Source organism: Hippocampus guttulatus, chromosome 18, assembly GCF_054856545.1.
Source record: "Hippocampus guttulatus isolate MCC_2025c chromosome 18, RoL_Hgut_1.0, whole genome shotgun sequence".
NCBI classification, from domain to species: Eukaryota; Metazoa; Chordata; class Actinopteri; order Syngnathiformes; family Syngnathidae; genus Hippocampus; species Hippocampus guttulatus.
Window position 1 is genome coordinate 3,525,743 of NC_141278.1, and position 18,177 is coordinate 3,543,919.

Genomic DNA, 18,177 nt, shown 5'->3' on the forward strand with positions numbered 1-18,177 from the left:
AGAAGGGTCCAACATATTTATCAAGTGTGGCATTATGAAAACTGGTTTCCAAAGGAGAGGTGAGTTGCTTTGTTTCTCTCAACTCTTCTAGTCCGTGTTTCCAAAATATTTGTCATGTGTAAAACATATAACATGTAATTGATTTGAAATATGTTCAAAACTATTGTCATTAATTCTAACATGATTGTCACATCAATCTACACTTTTTGAAAGTCATGCCAACAACTTGAAATGTTGGAAGCCGTATGTGGTGAATTAGATTACAGCAGCTGAAACTATTGCAATAAACAAATAAAATTGGCCTATAAAGTGCATGTTGATGGGCCTGCTTTTAGTTAAACGGCCAATTCAAACCAAAGTGGAATAACAACTGGCACTATGATTTCTATAAAATTAAAACAGTGACCCCCCCCCCCCCCAGCTCATCACCTAATTGTATTTGCAGAATCAGTATCAGCCTGTTGGCCACAACAACCAGTACTCTTGTAAAAGCCATACCTGAAGTAGACAATGCCACACAAAAGCACAGCAAGCGAGAGGCCCTGCAGCATAGAGGTGAGACAAGGAGAGGTAATACGACAGTCGTACTCAGTAGTGTTGCATGACTGCCACATAAATTGCGATTTTTTTTCTTCTTTTCCAGCTCAACATCGTCAAACAAATGGAGTTGGAAGAGCAGGAAGAGCAAAAGGAAGTAAAATGGGACAACAAGTTCCAGTACTTGCTAACCATCATTGGCTTTGCAGTTGGACTTGGAAACATTTGGCGCTTTCCCTTCCTTTGCCAAACTTACGGAGGAGGTGACATGCCATTCTTTAGCCTTGGGGGGGGGTGTAACACGCGTTTGTGATAACATTTGAGGGTCTTACAAAGGGTCTCTGAGATCCTTTGGAGAAAATACACGAAAGATAATGAATTACAGACTTACAAGCCATTCGGTTTCGGGGGTTCGGTTCCGCATCAGGAAATTGAGTCGCGGTCATTCCCCCCGGCCCATTGTACACACATTGCTATAACAACCAGGGGCAGAGCAGTGGGTGTCGCGACAGGGCGAACTGCTACTTGGTCTCAAACGTGGCCGAATATGAAACCAAGAGGAAGCAGCACGTCATTGGCAAGCTGCCAAACGCGATTAAGTGGCAAAACACAAAGACAATTTGGATGCGCGTTAGAATCTGCATTATCAGTTCATGCTCATCTGACAGTTATTTGATTTTACACTTGAGCCGTGCGCAAGTAATCCAGACAGCCAACTATTTGTATAACAGCATCCATAAATCTTTTGAGGTACCTCAGGTAAAAATCTTGCAAGATGGATCGTTGACAGAAGTCCAAATGTTGATCGCATTGGCAGGGGCCTTCCTCATCCCGTACCTGATAGCGCTGGTGATTGAGGGTCTCCCCCTGCTCTACCTGGAGTTGGCCATCGGACAGAGGATCCGCAAGGGAACCATTGGATCGTGGCGACAGATCTCACCCTTCCTGGGTGGAATTGGTGGGTGAGCGGAGAATCTCGGGATCCTTTTCTTGCCATTTCTGTTTGAGTTCAGAAGAAATCGATATGGCGCTGACTTGTTTTCTTCTTACAGGCATCAGCTCCATGCTGGTATCTTTTCTGATTGCACTTTTCTACACCTCCGTCCTGGCTTGGGTGCTGTGGTACTTCTACAACTCGTTCCAAATCCCTCTGCCGTGGAGCCAGTGTCCCGCTAATGACACAAGTAATATGTGTGTGCGGAGAATGAGAAGTCACGCTGTGCCGGCCGTGGAAAACGTGACCCAATAAGCTACATTTGATGGAAATAGGAACCCATAAGCGGCTCTAACCCTTTCAGGGACGGCGGTTACAATAGTGGACAGCTTATCATGTTATCGGGTTACAGGGTGCGTGAAAGGGTTGAATCCATGAATTTTGTTGTTCGCGCTCTCTTACTGTTGACGGGACATGGAGCTTCCTCTACATATTTCACATGAAACGCAATTGTTGTATCACCGGGCATCCCCTTGCAGAATTGATGGCCGAATGCCTGAAAAGCACTCCGGTTAATTTCTTCTGGTACCGCAAGACCCTCAACATCACTCCTGACATTGAGACCAGCGGTTCTCTGCAGTGGTGGTTGGTGGTCTGCCTGGCCTGCAACTGGTCGTTGATCTATATCTGTTTCATCAGAGGAATCAAGTCCATCGGGAAGGTGAGCGGCTTGACGAAAAGTGTCCGCAGTTAGTCTTGCGGTTGCGTTAATATCTGGCTTTTATTTATAGGCGGTGTATGTGACAACCACGTTGCCCTACGTGGTCCTCACCATTTTTCTGTGCCATGCCCTCACCTTGCCCGGAGCCATCGATGGACTGTTGTATCTCTTCACCCCTGACGTAAGTTTTCTCACTTTTAGAGCAGACATTTGAGAACGGCGGATCTGAACTCAACAGCCCGATGATGTGCGTTTCTTTCAGTGGCAGATAATGAAGAACCCACAGGTGTGGCTTGACGCCGCGACTCAAATCTTCTTCTCCCTCTCGTTGGCCTTTGGAGGTCTGATAGCGTTCTCCAGTTACAACAATGAGCAGTAAGAACTTGTCAACAAAGTAGACTGCGGATAGTCGGCGCGGTGCACTCTGTGAATTTTCTTTTCTTGTCGTGTGCATATTAGCAACAACTGCGAGAAGGATGCCCTCATGGTGGGAATAATCAACAGTGCCACGTCCCTGTACGCATCCATTGCCGTCTTTGCCGTCCTGGGCTTTAAAGCCAACAACGACTTGCAAAACTGTCAGACGGAGTACGTGGCGAAGTTCAACGAAATGTCCGGACAGCTTGACTTCACCATTTCTGACGAGGGTCCACTCAACTATAGCCTGTTGGTTGAGTTTGTGAAGACAAATCCAACAGTCAACTCCACGCTGTCACTGAGAGAGTGTAACCTAAACACTTTCCTTGACCAGGTCATTTGGATTGATTAGTGCTCTCCCAAGTCTTTACGGGAACGGCGTTACCAATGTGGAATATGTTTTGAATGTTTCCTTTGAACCCCCCCACCCCCCAACCAGAGTGCTTCTGGAACTGGCCTGGCTTTTATCATGTTCACCCAAGCAGTGCTGGAGATGCCATACCCGCAGGTGTGGGCGGTCTTGTTTTTCCTGATGCTCTTCAGCTTGGGCCTGTCCTCCATGTTTGGCACCCTCGAGGGAGTCCTCAACCCCATTCGTGAGCTCAACATTGTGCCCAAGTGGCTCCCTGCTGAAGTGTGGACAGGTACTTCCAAAACCCATGAGAAAGTGGCGCTCAAGTGAGCGGATGTTGAAGATTCTGTCGTCGTGGCTTACAGGGCTGGTCTGCTTGGCTGCCTTTTTGATGTCTCTCATCTTCACCATGGGATCTGGGAACTACTGGGTTGAGGTGTTCAACACTTACGTGGGCTCCATCCCCCTCCTCATTATTGCATTTTTCGAAGTCGTCGGAGTGGCGTATGTCCACAGAATGAAAAAGTATGCATTTCTTCAACTCTTGGATTGACTCGACTGTGTTTTGCTGTAAAAAATATATAATAATTTTGTTTTCTCTCTGTCCTCAAGTTTCAGTGACGACATCTTTTTCATGACCGGCAAGAAGCCCAGTCTTTACTGGAGAATTTGTTGGACCATTGTCAGTCCTTTGATGCTGATCTCAGTATTGATCGCCTACGTGGCACTCGAGGCACAGCATCCTCCCACCTTTGGCACATGGAACCCGGCTTATGTAAGCAAAACTTCCATTTCTCACTGAGCTCAAGTTTTCACATGCTCAAGTGCTGCCCGTGTGTGTCCTTTAGGAGCTGTTCCCCCAAACTCAGGTCAAGCCCTACCCCGGCTGGGTGGTTGCCATCAGCGTGCTACTTTGCGCCTTGCCCGTGAGCGCCATCCCACTTGTAGCTTTGTACCACAGCTTCAAGACCTCCAGCCGTCTCAACATCAACCCGTACAGGGTTTCGATGGAGAATTCCGTGCAGGAGGACCAGCAATAAATTAGCGGCGGTTGAGATGAAGAATGGGAATGTCGCTTTCCCTAACCCAACTCTCTTTAGAGCGTTCATTTTGTTGATGGTCATTACGGTGGTACACTGGGCAATCAGTATTTTTTTTTTTAGGGTGGCACTTGGTGTAAAAGGTTTGAGAAAGTTGATTTAAAAATCCGGCATGTACATTAAATCCAATCTTAAGCAAAATGACACTGACAGCAAATTCTTTGGCTCGAGATGATGGTTCACCACTTTTTGTTACCGGCTGTCATTTTTTGAGACTTTTGTCATGGAAAAATACAACAAAGTCTTCACTTTTTCATGGAGAAATACCAAGTGTAAATCAAAGTCCAGTACACCGTGTATGTGGTAAAGTAGCTGGCCGATTTTCAAATTGCAATCTTTATTGATCTAGCGGCAGGTTTACTGGTGGTGTTTATGACAAGTGGATCATCATTAAAAGAGCTTTGTGTTAAGTGTCGCCTCTGTGAGTTCCTGGGTTGAGAAGGTGCAAAGTGATTATTTAGAAATGCTTGATACGTCAGATACTGCTCCACAGAATTGGGTATTTATTGATTAGGGGGAAAAAAGACGACCATGTTAGCATCCTTGGATATGCACTGCGATCCTGTTTTTTTATTTATTTTTTTTGCTTGTTTTTGCATCCTTGCCAACAACCAAAGCAGGGAAGACCTTTTGACCAGACTTGGCAAGAGCTCGACCCCCCACACATCATCATCCACCTTAAATCTAGAATATATGATATAAAACCATACTGAGCGATAACGTCACTCGGTCAAATCTTTATCTGCAAAGGAGGAAATGCTGCAGATAGCAATGTGCACCCATGTGCAGAAAGTAGACCGAAGCCTTGCAAACGTGGCCGTAAGTACCACGTCGGCTCCAAATTTCAGAACAAATTGTCTTGTACATAAAGTTAGGGCTGATAAAAGAACAATGGAAAGCGCTGATGGGCTAAATGGCCACGTCGCTTTGGCGTTGAATGTTTTGCTTGCTTTGAGGCATTCCATCCAGAATAGCTTGTTGCGGTTGTTGCTCAAAAGTTACTGCTGACAAAAAGGTTTTACATTCCTTTTTGCATCACTTGAGGTCACCATAACATTGGCACTCCATCACGCTGGTTATCTATTAATCTGGGAGTTTCCACATCCCGATATTAAATAAGCTTTGACTTGCTAAACCATACACTGAGGTGTGACTTTTTTTTGTTTGTTTTGAGCTTTCCCACGGCAGTTTTCAATTTCTGCACATTAGAACTGTAATGAGACTTTGTTAGCTGCTGTTGATGCAGCCATAAGCTCTTGTCAAAGGGGGAAAAAAAGTCTTATCTCAAAAGAGTCTTTCCTGATGACACAAAGATTCAATTTAAAAAATGAATTGCACTTGGTGTCATCCGAATCAGTAACCTGACTGGAAGCTGCTGATAGGACATTGGAGGACAGCCCCCAAGGGAGGCAGACAGCTAATAAAAAGACAAGCCCCACACATTAAAGACCGCCACACTCAGGTGAGACCAAGGAGAAGACGGCTCAAATAATAAATCAACTTCCATTTTTTTGCGCACGTTTTACAATCGAGGGACTTTGGCGCAAAGATGGACAAAACGAGAGATGTGCAAGAGGAAGTCACGTGGAACAACAAGATTGAATACATGCTGACCTCCATCGGTTTTGCAGTTGGGATCGGCAACGTTTGGCGCTTCCCCTACCTTTGCCAAATTTATGGAGGAGGTGAGTTACTTATTGTGCTTCCCACGTTCCGTCAAGTGATTTGTGCAGGCCCCGGCACAGTATTGATTCACTTCCTCGTAGGTGTCAGTGAAGGTCAAGCTGAGCAAACATGGACCCGCGCTAACGTGCGGCGGGGTTATCGGCTTTATTAGCTCACGTATTTACTCTCACGGGAAGTGTTGCGCGGCCTCAATTTGACTGATGCTTAACCGCGATTTAAAACTCGCTTAGGGCATCGGATTAGAAAAAGGATCCAACCGTCACATTTATCAAGATGAGCTCCACAGATCCTTCATGAGCACAATTGTTTTCCACCCTCAGGAGCGTTCCTCATCCCCTACCTGATAGCGTTGGTGTTTGAGGGCCTCCCGCTGCTCTACTTGGAAATGGCGATTGGACAGAGGCTCCGCAAGGGAAGCATCGGAGTGTGGAGGAACATCTCGCCCTTTCTGGGTGGAGTTGGTGAGTGTCCCGGGATATTTCTGCAAATATGGCATCGTTTTGAGACCGGAGTTGCAAATTTCCTGCTCATATGCAGAGAAAGAGTACAACAGAAATGTCTTGATTAAACGTGACGGAGCTCATGATGTTATTTTCTCCATGTAGGCATTGGCTCGATGGTTGTATCGTTCCTGGTGTGCAATTTCTACAATACCATCCTGGCCTGGGTCTTTTGGTACTTTTTCAACTCCTTCCAGAACCCTTTGCCGTGGAGCCAGTGTCCGCTCAACATCAATCGCACAGGTAATTCATGCAAAATGAATTGTTATCTGATCAATCAATGGAATAATAACGTACACTGGCTCACAGTCAGCTGTCTATAAATCATTGAATGGTTTGGATCCTGAATGCATCAATGAAATGCTGATTGAATATAAAGTCAGTCGGGCCAATTGGGTCAATTCGTGCAGCCCAGAGTTTAAAGCAAACATGGTGACGCTGCATTTAGCTGTTGTGCTGCACGCCAATGGAATGACCTGCCAACAGATGGGAAGTCAGCGCCGAGTGTAAATGCTTTTAATTTCAGTTGCTTTGCTTCTAACTGTCGTTAGCCGTTGTTTTGAAGTGTTGTGACTTTGCTCGTGCGAAGCACATGGAGTTGCCCTGTGTCTGAAATGTGCTATATAAATAAAGTTTCCTTTCTGACAAATATTCGATCGATCACTGTAGCCCAATAGTGGTGACACAAAATTAAGAAAGCAAATATCTAAAAGTTTGGATTGACGTTAGTACAGGACGGAAACTGATCCATAAACCAAACGGAAATCATTCATCACAATAAATTGCTCTTGCTTTTTTTTACCTTACCCGTGATCCACGCAGGCTTGAATGAGGAGTGTGTGAAGAGCACCCCAGTCAATTTCTTCTGGTACCGCCAGACCCTGAACATCACCACTGACATCGAGACCAGCGGTTCTCTGCAGTGGTGGTTGGTGGTCTGCCTGGCCTGCGCCTGGCTGACCATGTACATCTGTATCATCAAAGGGATCCAATCCATGGGAAAGGTCAGTGGACCGCCGACACACCGAAGATCAGTTCCGTGCATCCTTCAATGAATGTTATCCATTTTAGGCAGTGTACGTGACGACCACTTTGCCATACGTGGTACTCACCATTTTTCTGGTCCGCGCCCTCACCCTGCCCGGAGCGACAGACGGACTGGTGTACCTCTTCACCCCTGATGTGAATATCCTCATATTTTGGGGACGGATACGTGAGCATGACAGCTCCGGAGTCATGAAACCTGATGTGTGTGTTTTCAGTGGGAGATACTGAAGAACCCCCAGGTGTGGTTGGATGCCTCGACTCAGATCTTCTTCTCTCTCTCGGTGGCCTTTGGAGGTCTGATAGCGATCTCCAGCTATGCTAATGAGAAGTAAGGACGACGCCATTATTGTAGAAAGGAACTCTTGAGGGGATTTGCGGAGTGCGCTCTTTCATCTGGACTGCTCTGTGTGTATTAGGAACAACTGTGAGAAGGACGCCGTCATCGTGGGACTGATAAACAGTGGCACATCCCTTTACGCTGCCATATCCATCTTTGCCATCCTGGGCTTTAAAGCCAACGCCGGTTTCAACTCCTGTCTGAAAGAGTACGTACAGACGTTCAGATCTGTTTTCAGGGTATTCACTTGATCGTAATTGAACTCGTTTTGGAGCCGTTTTAGAAACCAGACTACAGACGGTAACGGTCTTGAAAGACTGATACTATTGGTGGTTTGAAGGGAGGGCTCTAACTTAGCTAGGTTAGCTAGCTTTGCGCATGAACTGATAAAGCCTGCTTGGATGACGACCAGAACAGTCCAATCGCGATCGATTAAATGCCCGGAGAATGCCCGACCCGGATGAATGACAACATCCGCAAGCACGTTCAGATCTAATGACCAAGCTGCCTTGTAATATCCAAAACGTTCTATTTGCAGAAACATCTTGGTTTTGACCAACCACTTTGAGTTTTCTGACCAGAATATAACAGTGGACAACTATGACCACTGGGTTGAGTATCTGAATCAGACCAATTTAGATGAGCTCGCCAGCCTGCAACTGAGACCCTGCAAGCTGAAAACATTCCTTGACCAGGTGACGTGATTCCAAACGAGCGTCCATGCATGCGCTCTCACGGGTTGTTGCCTGCTTTCCTCTCATCGAATTTAATTGCACTCAATGTACCAGACAAAAATGCGAAACATTTCTTTTTAATCACAGAGCGCTTCTGGAACTGGCCTGGCTTTTATCGTGTTCACTGAAGCCGTACTGGAGATGCCGGGCTCGCAGTTATGGGCGGTATTGTTTTTCCTCATGCTCTTCAGCTTAGGCCTATCCTCCATGTTTGGTAACGCTGAGGGAGTCCTAAAGCCCTTCTCTGACCTCAACCTGGTACCCAAGTGGGTACCCCAAGAACTCATTACGGGTACCTGAAATTTACAGTCGGCGCTCAAAAGTCAAAGGAGCATGTTTGTTTCCAGTCCATAATTTTTTTTTTCTATTCGTGACTTTTCAGGGGCATTCTGCTTGATGTCATTTTTGATTTCGCTCATCTTCACCATGGGGTCGGGCAACTACTGGGTGGAGGTCTTCAACAGCTATGTGGGCTCGGTCCCCCTGCTCATTATTGCCTTTTTTGAGATCATCGGAGTTGTTTATGTCTACGGAATGAAAAAGTATTGATTCATTTTTCTCTTACGCAATGCAACTCAGCCTCCCCGCAGTGCAATAATCAACTGTGTGTGTTTTCATTGTTTCCTCAGTTTCAGTGAAGACATTTATTTCATGACCGGAAAGAGGCCAAATCTTTATTGGAGATGTTGTTGGACTCTCATCAGTCCTTTAATGCTTAAGATAGTGTTGATTGCATATGTGGTCCTCCAAGCCCAGAAACACCCCACATACCCTGCGTGGAATCCTGCTTACGTAAGTGACCCCCCCCCCCCCCGACCCCAAAAAAAAGATATACATATTGGGTGGCGTTTTAACACAGTTGCATCCTTTGCTTTAGGAACTCTTTCCCAAAACAGAGGTTAAGCCCTACCCAGACTTTGTGTTTGCCGTAATCATCCTCCTCTGTGCCATGCCCGTGGTTTCGATCCCACTCGTGGCTCTTTACAAAGGAATCCAAAAGGTCAGGGAGAGGTCTTCGTCCCGGGAGGGACGAAACCCGTACGGCAATGACGCTTTTGAGATCGAAGCGCAGTGACATCGGGAGCGGCGACCTGCGCATCTGTTGTCATGAACTATGTTTCCATTCCTGAAAAGGAGCCTCTGAGTACATCATTGTCAGAGAGAAATTGCTTTCTTTTATGAGTGGGAAGGCATGCTGGCGTCATGACAAAGGATCCTTTCTTCTTTTTTAGACAAAGGGTGTTGATAATTCAGTCAATAAAAAAAAAAAGTGAGCGAATTTACACATTATAGCACACAAAGGCAAATCTGGCGTTACACTACAACACTTGAAGTCGATGCTCATAAACAAATTACTTTTGACCACGCCAACTGAAACATTTGCATAGTGGCAGTAAATCTCAAACATACCTAAATTGCTTTCTTTGACATCCATCCATCCATTTTCCGAACCGCTAAATCCTCACTAGGGTCGCGGGGGATGCTGGAGCCTATCCCAGCTGTCTTCGGGCAGTAGGCGGGGGACACCCTGAATCGGTTGCCAGCCAATCGCAGGGCACACAGAGACAAACAACCATCCACGCTCACAATCACATCTAGGGACAATTTTATAGTGCATAAATTGTAATCCAGATGGAGAAAGGCTGTCGATTCCATTGTACAACACGAGGTATTTTCTTTTCTTTCACGTAACCAAATTTCCTCACATCCAAACCTGTCGGCTGCTGATGGCTATTATTTTATTTTATTTTTTATTTTTTACAGGGAGACTTTATCAAAATGAGTTAACGCAAATATATTTAAGTTCGAATGGTCAGGAGTTAACGCAAATATATTTAAGTTCGAATGGTCAAGAATTCCACAGGCATCCTGGGTCTGGCTGCTTGTCTCACCCTCGTCAGTTGCACATCTCCCAGACGGCTCTCCAGACTGCGCTTCCCTGTCAAGGAGCAGACATCATTTTATATATATACTTTTTTTTTTTTTTTTGGGAATAAGAAACTTTGAACATGTTGCGCATTTCCAAGCTTTCCTGAGTTCACCTACATTTATGCAGATGTGGAATCATGCCTTTGTACAGGGAGCGATGTTGCGACAACACCAGTAGAAATGAAAGGCAGAAAAGCAATTCCATTGCCTCGCTTGGCACAATGCCATCCAGGACCTCGCAGCCTAACAATTCGAAGCAGAGATGCACAAGGACAAAAAAAAAAAACAACAACAACAACAAACAAACAATATAATTTGATTGTTAACTTTAAGTGAGCCCCAATATTTGAAGTATATCTGCATGGAAATACCTCTGTTGCTGTGCCTGAAGAGCTTATTGGCATAATGAGCCATGTCCCATACCATCCGCAGAAAGTTGACAGGGTTCTTTGCAACCGTTTGGCCAAAAGGTAAGGTCTGGGCACACACATGGAATCTAAAAATAGCCCAAAGGGGAAATGAAAAAGGTGTGCGTCGTGTGATGAATGTCAAGTCAATTCTCCGGTCATTGTAGGTAGTTGATTAACCAACCTTTTATTAAGTCAAGGCTCAGACAGGAAGTGGTATCATGAGCACAATTGCTGTGCAGATACTTGAATGGAAAATATTTTCGCAGGAATTGTCATCTTATAAAGCCAAAAAGCACTTTAACTCAACCCCTTTCCAAAATATCAAGCACCCGCATGTAAGAACAAACGATGAACAAAACTTGATTATTGTAGTCTGGGGTAATTTTTGACCTGAATGCATGGAGTAGCACCAACTTGTAGATATTTCTGTAGACTGTCGTCACTGTATTTGTCTGCAAGGGAAAGGGGGGGGGGGGGGTTAATTATAATATTGACAACCATAAAAATATACCGGTAAATGAAATGGAATATTAGTGCGGGTGGTCAAGCTGATGCAAGTGGATCACAGAGGGCCCACTTGAGCGGTGGTTATATTACCTTTTACAGCAACTATTACACGGGGAGAAAAAAAAAAAAAACTCACGGCAGTAGTGTTGTATGTCCAAGTGTTAATTATCAGGCGGGCGGAGGTTTTATTCTTAACAAGCATATCTCAATGTTATTGTAAGCCGCTGTAACATTATACACAGAGTAAACATTGAGATTGCACTTAAATGTAGAGAAATTAAAAAAAAAAAAACAGTACAAATTCATTTGAAATGTACTGCACGTGTTCAATAAAAACGGCACCTTAAAATGTTTCAGAACGGACGGTTCCGAAGAAACACATGCAAATCACTTGAACGTAAAAGTTAAACAACTCAATTGTATCAGATGGGATTAAAAAAATAAAAATTGAAGCCATGACAACATTATGCATATTTAATGTTCATATTGAAGGATTTCAGAATAGGCTGTACAGAATCACTGCGCCAGAGCATTTCATCGAACCCCCCACGCAACACACACACACAAATGCCTGGCCTTCCGATATTTGGAATTAAAAAGGGTCCCGACAGAAAAAAAAAGGCTCCTCACCTCTTGCTTAATAGCGATCGCAACTTACTGCCACACTGATGAGCTCTTCAATTTTCGATAAGAATGCTTTCGAAGCCGCAACGAGGCACCATGAGGCTATTATCGTATCACATGTTCACAGCTTTTAATCATCACTTAGCTAATAAACCTCACACCAAGAGCTACAAATTGACAGAATTAACTATTAAACCCCAGAGAGGAAATTTGAGAGAATTGTATTTAACGGCCCCTCTAGCAAGAAAACTGCAATGAATCTTTGGCTGACCTTCAAGTCCAAGAGCACGGCGTGGCACTTGAGTTTCAGGATCCTCATCAACTTCCTCCTCATTTGCTCCCCCGCCGATTGGAAAGTGCCCAAAGTGAGGCTCTGGAACAGAGACAGGCCCGAGTAGCTGCGGAAGAAGTCAAGCCACCATCATACATGATTCTCTGTGGACTTCAGCTCAGTGAGCATCTTTTTTTGTTTGTTTGTTTGTGTTGTCACCACAGGAGTGTACATAGAAGCAGAAATGAGTCTTATGAACTTGCACTATACGAAAGGGTTTGATTGTTCAGCGCAAGTAAAGATGAGTAGCGACACACAAATTCATTTTTCCGGCTTGTGCAAAATTTGGAATTCTATCATTCAGCCATTTTCAAAGACTTACATGAAGCAATGTATGAATGTATGAATTCAAATTCAAATTCAAGAATTGAATTGGAATTTAGGAGTCATTCCCAATTCAATTCTAAATTTCGGTCAAGCACGTTGATCCACTTTATTTCTTATGAGAAAAATGTTTTTTGAAGTTTGAACACCTTGATCAAAGCCGTGATCAACATTGGAGGTTCCACCGCATCCGTCGTTACATGCAAGACCGGGAGTTATCTCTTATGATGTTTTCTAACTAGGTGCAAAGTGCAGCAAGGTTTTGCTTGCAATTATGAGAGACCATAAAAGACCAGCAAAAGCACAATGACAAATCTGAGAACAAAAAAGCCTGCAGTATATTATTTACAGTTGACGAGCGGCTTCACCTGGAGTAATCATTATAGACGTTGAGAGAAGATGTGTCCAGCAACAAGCCGCACCATGGGAAGAGGCAATGGGAGGCCAGCTTCTGGATGCCGGCGTAGGAAGTCAGATCTTCCTGCAGCTCAAAGTTGACCACCACCTTGTGCGGGTTGACCACCAGGCCGTACTGCGAAACGCCGGCGAACAAGACCCTGAACACATTAAAAAATAAATAAAAATAATGTAAAAATGACGTCTCACGCAGACTTCATGAAAGCTGGGGTTTCTCTCAGCTGACACGGGGAGAACATGCAAAGTCCCCGCAGCAAGGCTGAAATTAGAAATAAGGGCATTGCGGGGAGCCATACCTGAGAAAGTCTTGTGCCTCGCTGAGGCTGGGCGTGATCAGAAGAAAATCATCCACCATTCTCATCAATCGTCTGGAGGAGACAGATGAAAAAAGAAATGACCAGCTTCAACACGCTGCCCTCTGCTGCTGAAATGGTATTACTACATCTGCAGGACTTTAGAAAAGAAAAATAAATCTGAGTAGGTAGGTACAGGGCGTCCCCGTTTCACGACGCTTTTGTTTCTTTGGCAGCGACGTGACATGAATTTGTAGGCAAATTTGTACTAACAGACATTATTCCAGTAAATACTTGCAGGCATCGTAAAACAGTGAACGGAGAGCGCTAACATTCATGCGCCGCGACAACTAAATAAGCCATTCAGAATGTCAGGACCATCGTAAAGCGAGGACCCCCTGTACGTATGCGCCGTACCCTTTGGCTAATTCCATTCCTTTGAACAGGGCGTTCTCCATGTGACCGTAGCAGAGACAGCAGAGCAAAATGGATGCGGGGCATCCCTGGGGAATCCCGCAAAGCTGACGATAGGTTCTGAGAGGGTCCAAGTCCAGAATTACAATGTGCAAGGCCATGTTAATACGACTACAAATTCAAACCTTACTTCTTCCCAAACCGTACAAAGCTGTGGGTCAACATGTGGGTGAAGAACTGAAGGATCTCTTGGCCGTGAATATTTGTGGCCAAGTGCTGAAAAGTAGCTCAAATGAGTACAAACGTGGAAACGATATCATAATGGAGTCATCTGCGAGGACTATTTGAGGATGTCACCCCAACCTGCTCCACCATGATGGAGTCGTGAACTCTGTTGTTTCTTTGCAGGGCCGTCACAAACCCTTTCATGTTGCTGCAGCCCATCTCATCCGTCACAAAGTCAGCCTGCAAAAGGAGACGAAGAAAAAAAACTCTTAAGACTGGATAGAATATTCTTAAGGACCCATTGAAGTTTTGTCCGTACCCGTCTAACAAAAGACTTCTTCAGGCCCTCGAAAGAATCTAGCCACAACGAGGTGTAGCTGCGTATGTTGAAGTACTTCCCGTTGGCAAGCGACAGGGCTTCGCTGACCACATGGAAAAGTTTGTCATGGGGAAGACTCTCGTATGCTCCGCTGACATCCACCTTCAAGTGAGAAATGGAAGGATGACACACCATTATTTCTTTTTTCTGCAATTCAAATAAAATACATTGCACGAGTCAACTACAAAAAGTATCCAAAATGTATTTTACATTAAAAAAAAATAAAAAATACTGGATATAAATAAGTGAACCTGTAAACAACTGAATCAATTGCCTTTGCGTACCACTAGGGGGAGCCAGACTGTGCACTACTTAACACATTAACAATGGCTGGTTACAGCACCTTAATGCTACACTCACGTTGGCAACCGTTCCGGATTTTTAGCCCCATTTGGAAGCGGCCTGATTCCCATAAAGATCCCATATTTTATTGAAAGCATTTTTTTAATATATCTGAGCTATTTGGGAACAAAAGAAGTGTCACTTGACAGCCTTAATGTGCAAATGATGTCCAACCTTAGCAAAGTAGAGGGGCTCTGGCTTGTCTTCCGGGGCCTGCACAAGAGTGGACAACACCTTGTGGATATCAGTCATCCCCCACACTGTGGAACCCAGAAGGGAGGGAGAGACGCGTACGCAGGCCCGCAAGACATCCCTCAGGTGACATATCTTCCTTTGGAAGGCCTAAAGCGAGGGATGAGAGGGCATTTGTATTGTTGAACTACCAAGTAAAACATTTTGGAACAAAAGTGAAGAAAGTACCCTCGTCTGGGCGTCTACTCCAAAAACTCGCATGATGGGCCTCATTGTAACCGCCTTTGGGATGAAGCGCAGATGGTTGATGATGGTGCTCTTGGGGAGGGAATCCGCCTGAGCCCGAGTCAATTCCTTCAAGTGGCCCACAGAAAGGTGATCTCTACAAGCACAAACGGCGACCATGAGCTTCGTTACCCACACTGACCATGCACGCCGTTTGGTGGGACGCCCACCTGAAGGCAAGCTCCTGCAGTCTGGCCCAAAGCTCCTGCCTGTAGAACCTCAAGGCGTTCTTCTGACCTGCACTTTCTGTGGCGTAGAAGCAAGCTCGCACGAGGCCGACGACGTAGCCGTCAAGTAGCCAAGCGAGCAGCTGACCGAGCACCCGCGTCCGATACGCGAGCTCGCTGGGTGGGATCCGGCCTGCAAACAGCAGGCCCCCAAAAGGCGTTTTATTTCAAGAGCACTTCAACAAGTGGGTACTAATAGTGGTGTTTTGACCAGAATGCGAGAGGTCTTTTATTAAGCCGCCTGATAGCTGGGTTTTTTTTTTTTGCATTTTACTTCCCTCTGATCTCACCTTTCTTACTGATCTTCAACCAGTCGCAGTCATTCACCTTCATCTTCCACATCAGCTCCGCAATGGAAATCTTTACATACTTAGTGCTGCACAAAAAGCCCCTGACCTGCGCCAAAAAATGACAACGGTTTTCCAAGGAGCCCCAAAGCTCTAACGGGATGACGGTGCACAGGCACTCCCTCACGAAAAGGTAGACCCGGTGAGGCCGACAATGTTTGGGCAAAAGGGAGCCGAGTTCACCTTGGGGCAGGTCGCTCCGCACCAGAGGGCACAGTCGCTGCAGTGTTCTGCTGTAGGCGTACCTCCTGTGCTGACGCAAAAGCTGGCTAAAAAGGGGGACCATGTTGAAAAAGCGACGGGGGAGCTTCTTCGTTTTCCTCTCCGGTCCGTTCAGATAGGCCAGACCCTCGAAGAAAATGATTCTCACCAGATCCGGACCATGTATTCTTCTCGAGCCCGCCGCACTTTTCTTCTTCCTGTTGAGGAGGAACCGGTTCATACCCTGGCAACCATACAGGAAGGCCATGGTTCTTATGAAACACCACGAGGGAGGCAAAGGGGGGAAAATGCCTGATCTCCAACTAGGTCTTGCTTCCAAAGGAGCTGTGCCTGTTTCAGCTGTTTGCTGAAAGACATCACCGCTTATCTCCACGGGCTTGAAGTACACCGGCTGTCTTTTTTCAACTGTCTCTTTAACTTCCTGAGCTTTTGCGAGACGTCTCCTTTTTCCAGAACGCAGCGTGTCCTCCTCATCCTCCGCGTTGATTTCTCTCTTTCTTTTCTGATATGAGGCTCTAAACCCCCCCCTTTTCAAGCTCACTGCACGTCGACTCTTCGCAGACTTAGTATTACGACGGGTCCTGAATCGAGTCTGGAGGCAAAACCCGGAGCGGACGACGGGTTTGTAAACCCTGTCGTAGATGGGAAAGCCGCACACCTGGAAAGCGCACGATGGCGGAACCATGACAAAAATGGAACAGTTCTCCAGCAGGTGGCGAGTGATGTCCGTACCGAGACGCAGGGCCAATTTCTTCCACAGGTCACTGGTGTGGATATTGGCAACATTCTGACTGACTTCACCCTGGAACTTGAAGTGGTCTATGTCACTCTCCTGCTGTTTCACGCACGGCAGTTTGTAACCGCGTACCAAGATGTTGTGCTTTTTCTTCCTTTTCAGGCTATTGAGAATGAAGGCCAACAGTTCCGACAGAGTGCTGACCTGTGGAAAGCAATACAAAAAAAAACATGATATTGCTTCATGGGTTGTCTAGCGAAGTGAGAGTGCCTTAGAGGAGACAAAGTATATATTTTTTACATTCAAATTAGGAATAAGGCGCCACAATAAACACACATAACACATGCGAGCTCTGGGGGCACCAAGCTTTTTGAAAATAAACTGAATTTCTCAATGAATTAAGTATTTAACGAAATACAGTACATTAATTAAAAAATAATTAATACATTCCAATCAACATGTTTTCGAGGAGACGGCTAAATAAATATGTAAGCTTATGTTAATTTATTATATATATATATAGTATGGTATACACTATATATATATATTCATAATATATTTGAGCATTATATTCTTTTATGTTATAGTTATCTAAATTATATTCTGTTTAATAATTGTTGAAACATTCTTATGTTGCTTGCGTCTGATTGGCTAAAGAGAAGCAGGAAGTGTTTTCATTACTGAAAGGGGGTTGTGTTCTCGTTCATCCATTCCATTTTTTTCTTTCTCCTTTTAATAAACTGCATTAAAATAAACTGCATTAAAAAATCCCATCTCTCCTTTTGTCATTCGCAAAGAAGAGCCATCCACTGAAAAACAACGAACCCCTCAACTTACAAATACAATAACTTTTAAAGGACTCTTGATGATATAAATGGCTAACAGACTAAATAACTCACTAACCTGCAAGTGTTATCGACTTTTTTTACCTGGTGGCAGCTCGGCACGTGCTGAAGCTCGTTGTCATAGCCGACGACAAGGCTCCCGACGAAGGATTTAAAGGCGTCAGAGTCCGCCTGTTCGACAAGAACCACTTTGTGACCCTCTTGGAACACGATTCTGTCCGTAAACTCCTCCAGCGTTTGTGTGTGGCAATGTAGGGATCGCACGAGGTCGCGAACCTTGGATAGATCAGCTGAAGACATTATTACTTCTAATTTATTAGCAGCTTTTAAAGACACATTGGCACCGTTGTAAAAATGAACAGGGGGAGGTAAGACACGCCCCTTTCTAGCTGACCGTCGACCGCGACGCTAAGCTAGGAAGGGCAAGGGCGTCACCATTTTAATGGAGTAGGCGGCTGGGAAAGGATGCCGGCATATGATGCTGCATACGGTTGTAAACAACATCGGCCAATTACGACAAGGGAACTCGGAATACGTTTTTATGGCTAAAACTGAAATTTTCGCCAGTGAATAATTATCCCCATAACTGTTCTGCATTGATAGGACACTTTTTGTTAATGACAAAATAAGTGACAGTAACAAAAATCGCTCACAAAATGAGCAAGTTATGACAACATTCCCACATCCATCCATTAGCTTTTATGCAAACGTCGCCCCTGCCAACATGGCCGCCACGGGGGAACGTCGGTTAGCTGGGGTGCTA

At 45.1% G+C, this 18,177-nt stretch overlaps 4 protein-coding genes across 7 annotated transcripts in view; 2 read left to right on the forward strand and 2 right to left on the reverse strand.

The window, feature by feature from the left end:
* Nucleotides 1-8,237, reverse strand: part of trappc9 (trafficking protein particle complex subunit 9) — a 95,406-nt gene extending 87,169 nt beyond the window's left edge. For both annotated transcript variants that reach the window (XM_086136496.1, XM_086136495.1), the window contains exons 1-3: nucleotides 7,360-8,237; nucleotides 7,055-7,293; nucleotides 6,088-6,228 (exon numbers count right to left, since the gene is read on the reverse strand). In XM_086136496.1, the coding sequence (XP_085992622.1) occupies nucleotides 6,088-6,228; nucleotides 7,055-7,292 (379 nt within the window). In that variant the 5' untranslated portion in view covers nucleotide 7,293; nucleotides 7,360-8,237. The remainder of the gene's footprint in view (nucleotides 1-6,087; nucleotides 6,229-7,054; nucleotides 7,294-7,359) is intronic.
* Nucleotides 444-4,471, forward strand: slc6a18 (solute carrier family 6 member 18). Its single transcript, XM_086136508.1, has 12 exons — nucleotides 444-555; nucleotides 644-800; nucleotides 1,355-1,495; nucleotides 1,590-1,721; nucleotides 2,011-2,192; nucleotides 2,263-2,373; nucleotides 2,455-2,567; nucleotides 2,652-2,943; nucleotides 3,049-3,253; nucleotides 3,327-3,486; nucleotides 3,574-3,736; nucleotides 3,810-4,471. Exons 1-12 carry the CDS (start codon nucleotides 511-513, stop codon nucleotides 3,999-4,001), a joined length of 1,893 nt encoding a protein of 630 aa, XP_085992634.1. The 5' UTR covers nucleotides 444-510; the 3' UTR covers nucleotides 4,002-4,471.
* Nucleotides 7,303-9,440, forward strand: LOC147190655 (sodium-dependent neutral amino acid transporter B(0)AT3-like). The gene is made up of 7 exons (XM_086137465.1): nucleotides 7,303-7,323; nucleotides 7,510-7,622; nucleotides 7,711-7,839; nucleotides 8,170-8,326; nucleotides 8,453-8,657; nucleotides 8,748-8,833; nucleotides 9,243-9,440. Exons 1-7 carry the CDS (start codon nucleotides 7,303-7,305, stop codon nucleotides 9,438-9,440), a joined length of 909 nt encoding a protein of 302 aa, XP_085993591.1.
* Nucleotides 9,176-18,129, reverse strand: tert (telomerase reverse transcriptase). Of its 3 annotated transcripts, XM_086136499.1 has the most exons (18): nucleotides 18,068-18,129; nucleotides 17,499-17,585; nucleotides 16,566-16,773; nucleotides 15,555-16,491; nucleotides 15,208-15,397; nucleotides 14,981-15,134; nucleotides 14,735-14,902; nucleotides 14,159-14,320; nucleotides 13,978-14,079; nucleotides 13,805-13,890; nucleotides 13,618-13,734; nucleotides 13,204-13,275; nucleotides 12,859-13,047; nucleotides 12,107-12,233; nucleotides 11,095-11,156; nucleotides 10,666-10,790; nucleotides 10,412-10,537; nucleotides 9,177-10,304 (listed from the first exon to the last, which is right to left on the reverse strand). In XM_086136499.1, the coding sequence occupies exons 3-18, from the start codon at nucleotides 16,617-16,619 to the stop codon at nucleotides 10,201-10,203; spliced, it is 2,775 nt and encodes a 924-aa protein (XP_085992625.1). In that variant the 5' UTR covers nucleotides 16,620-16,773; nucleotides 17,499-17,585; nucleotides 18,068-18,129; the 3' UTR covers nucleotides 9,177-10,200. The 3 variants fall into 3 exon arrangements, with proteins under 3 accessions (XP_085992624.1, XP_085992625.1, XP_085992626.1); XM_086136498.1 differs by lacking the exon at nucleotides 18,068-18,129 and having other exon boundaries at nucleotides 9,176-10,304; nucleotides 15,555-16,773; nucleotides 17,499-17,714; XM_086136500.1 differs by lacking the exons at nucleotides 9,177-10,304; nucleotides 10,412-10,537; nucleotides 10,666-10,790; nucleotides 11,095-11,156; nucleotides 18,068-18,129 and having other exon boundaries at nucleotides 12,107-12,208; nucleotides 15,555-16,773; nucleotides 17,499-17,714.
* Between the last annotated feature and the right edge of the window lie 48 nt (nucleotides 18,130-18,177).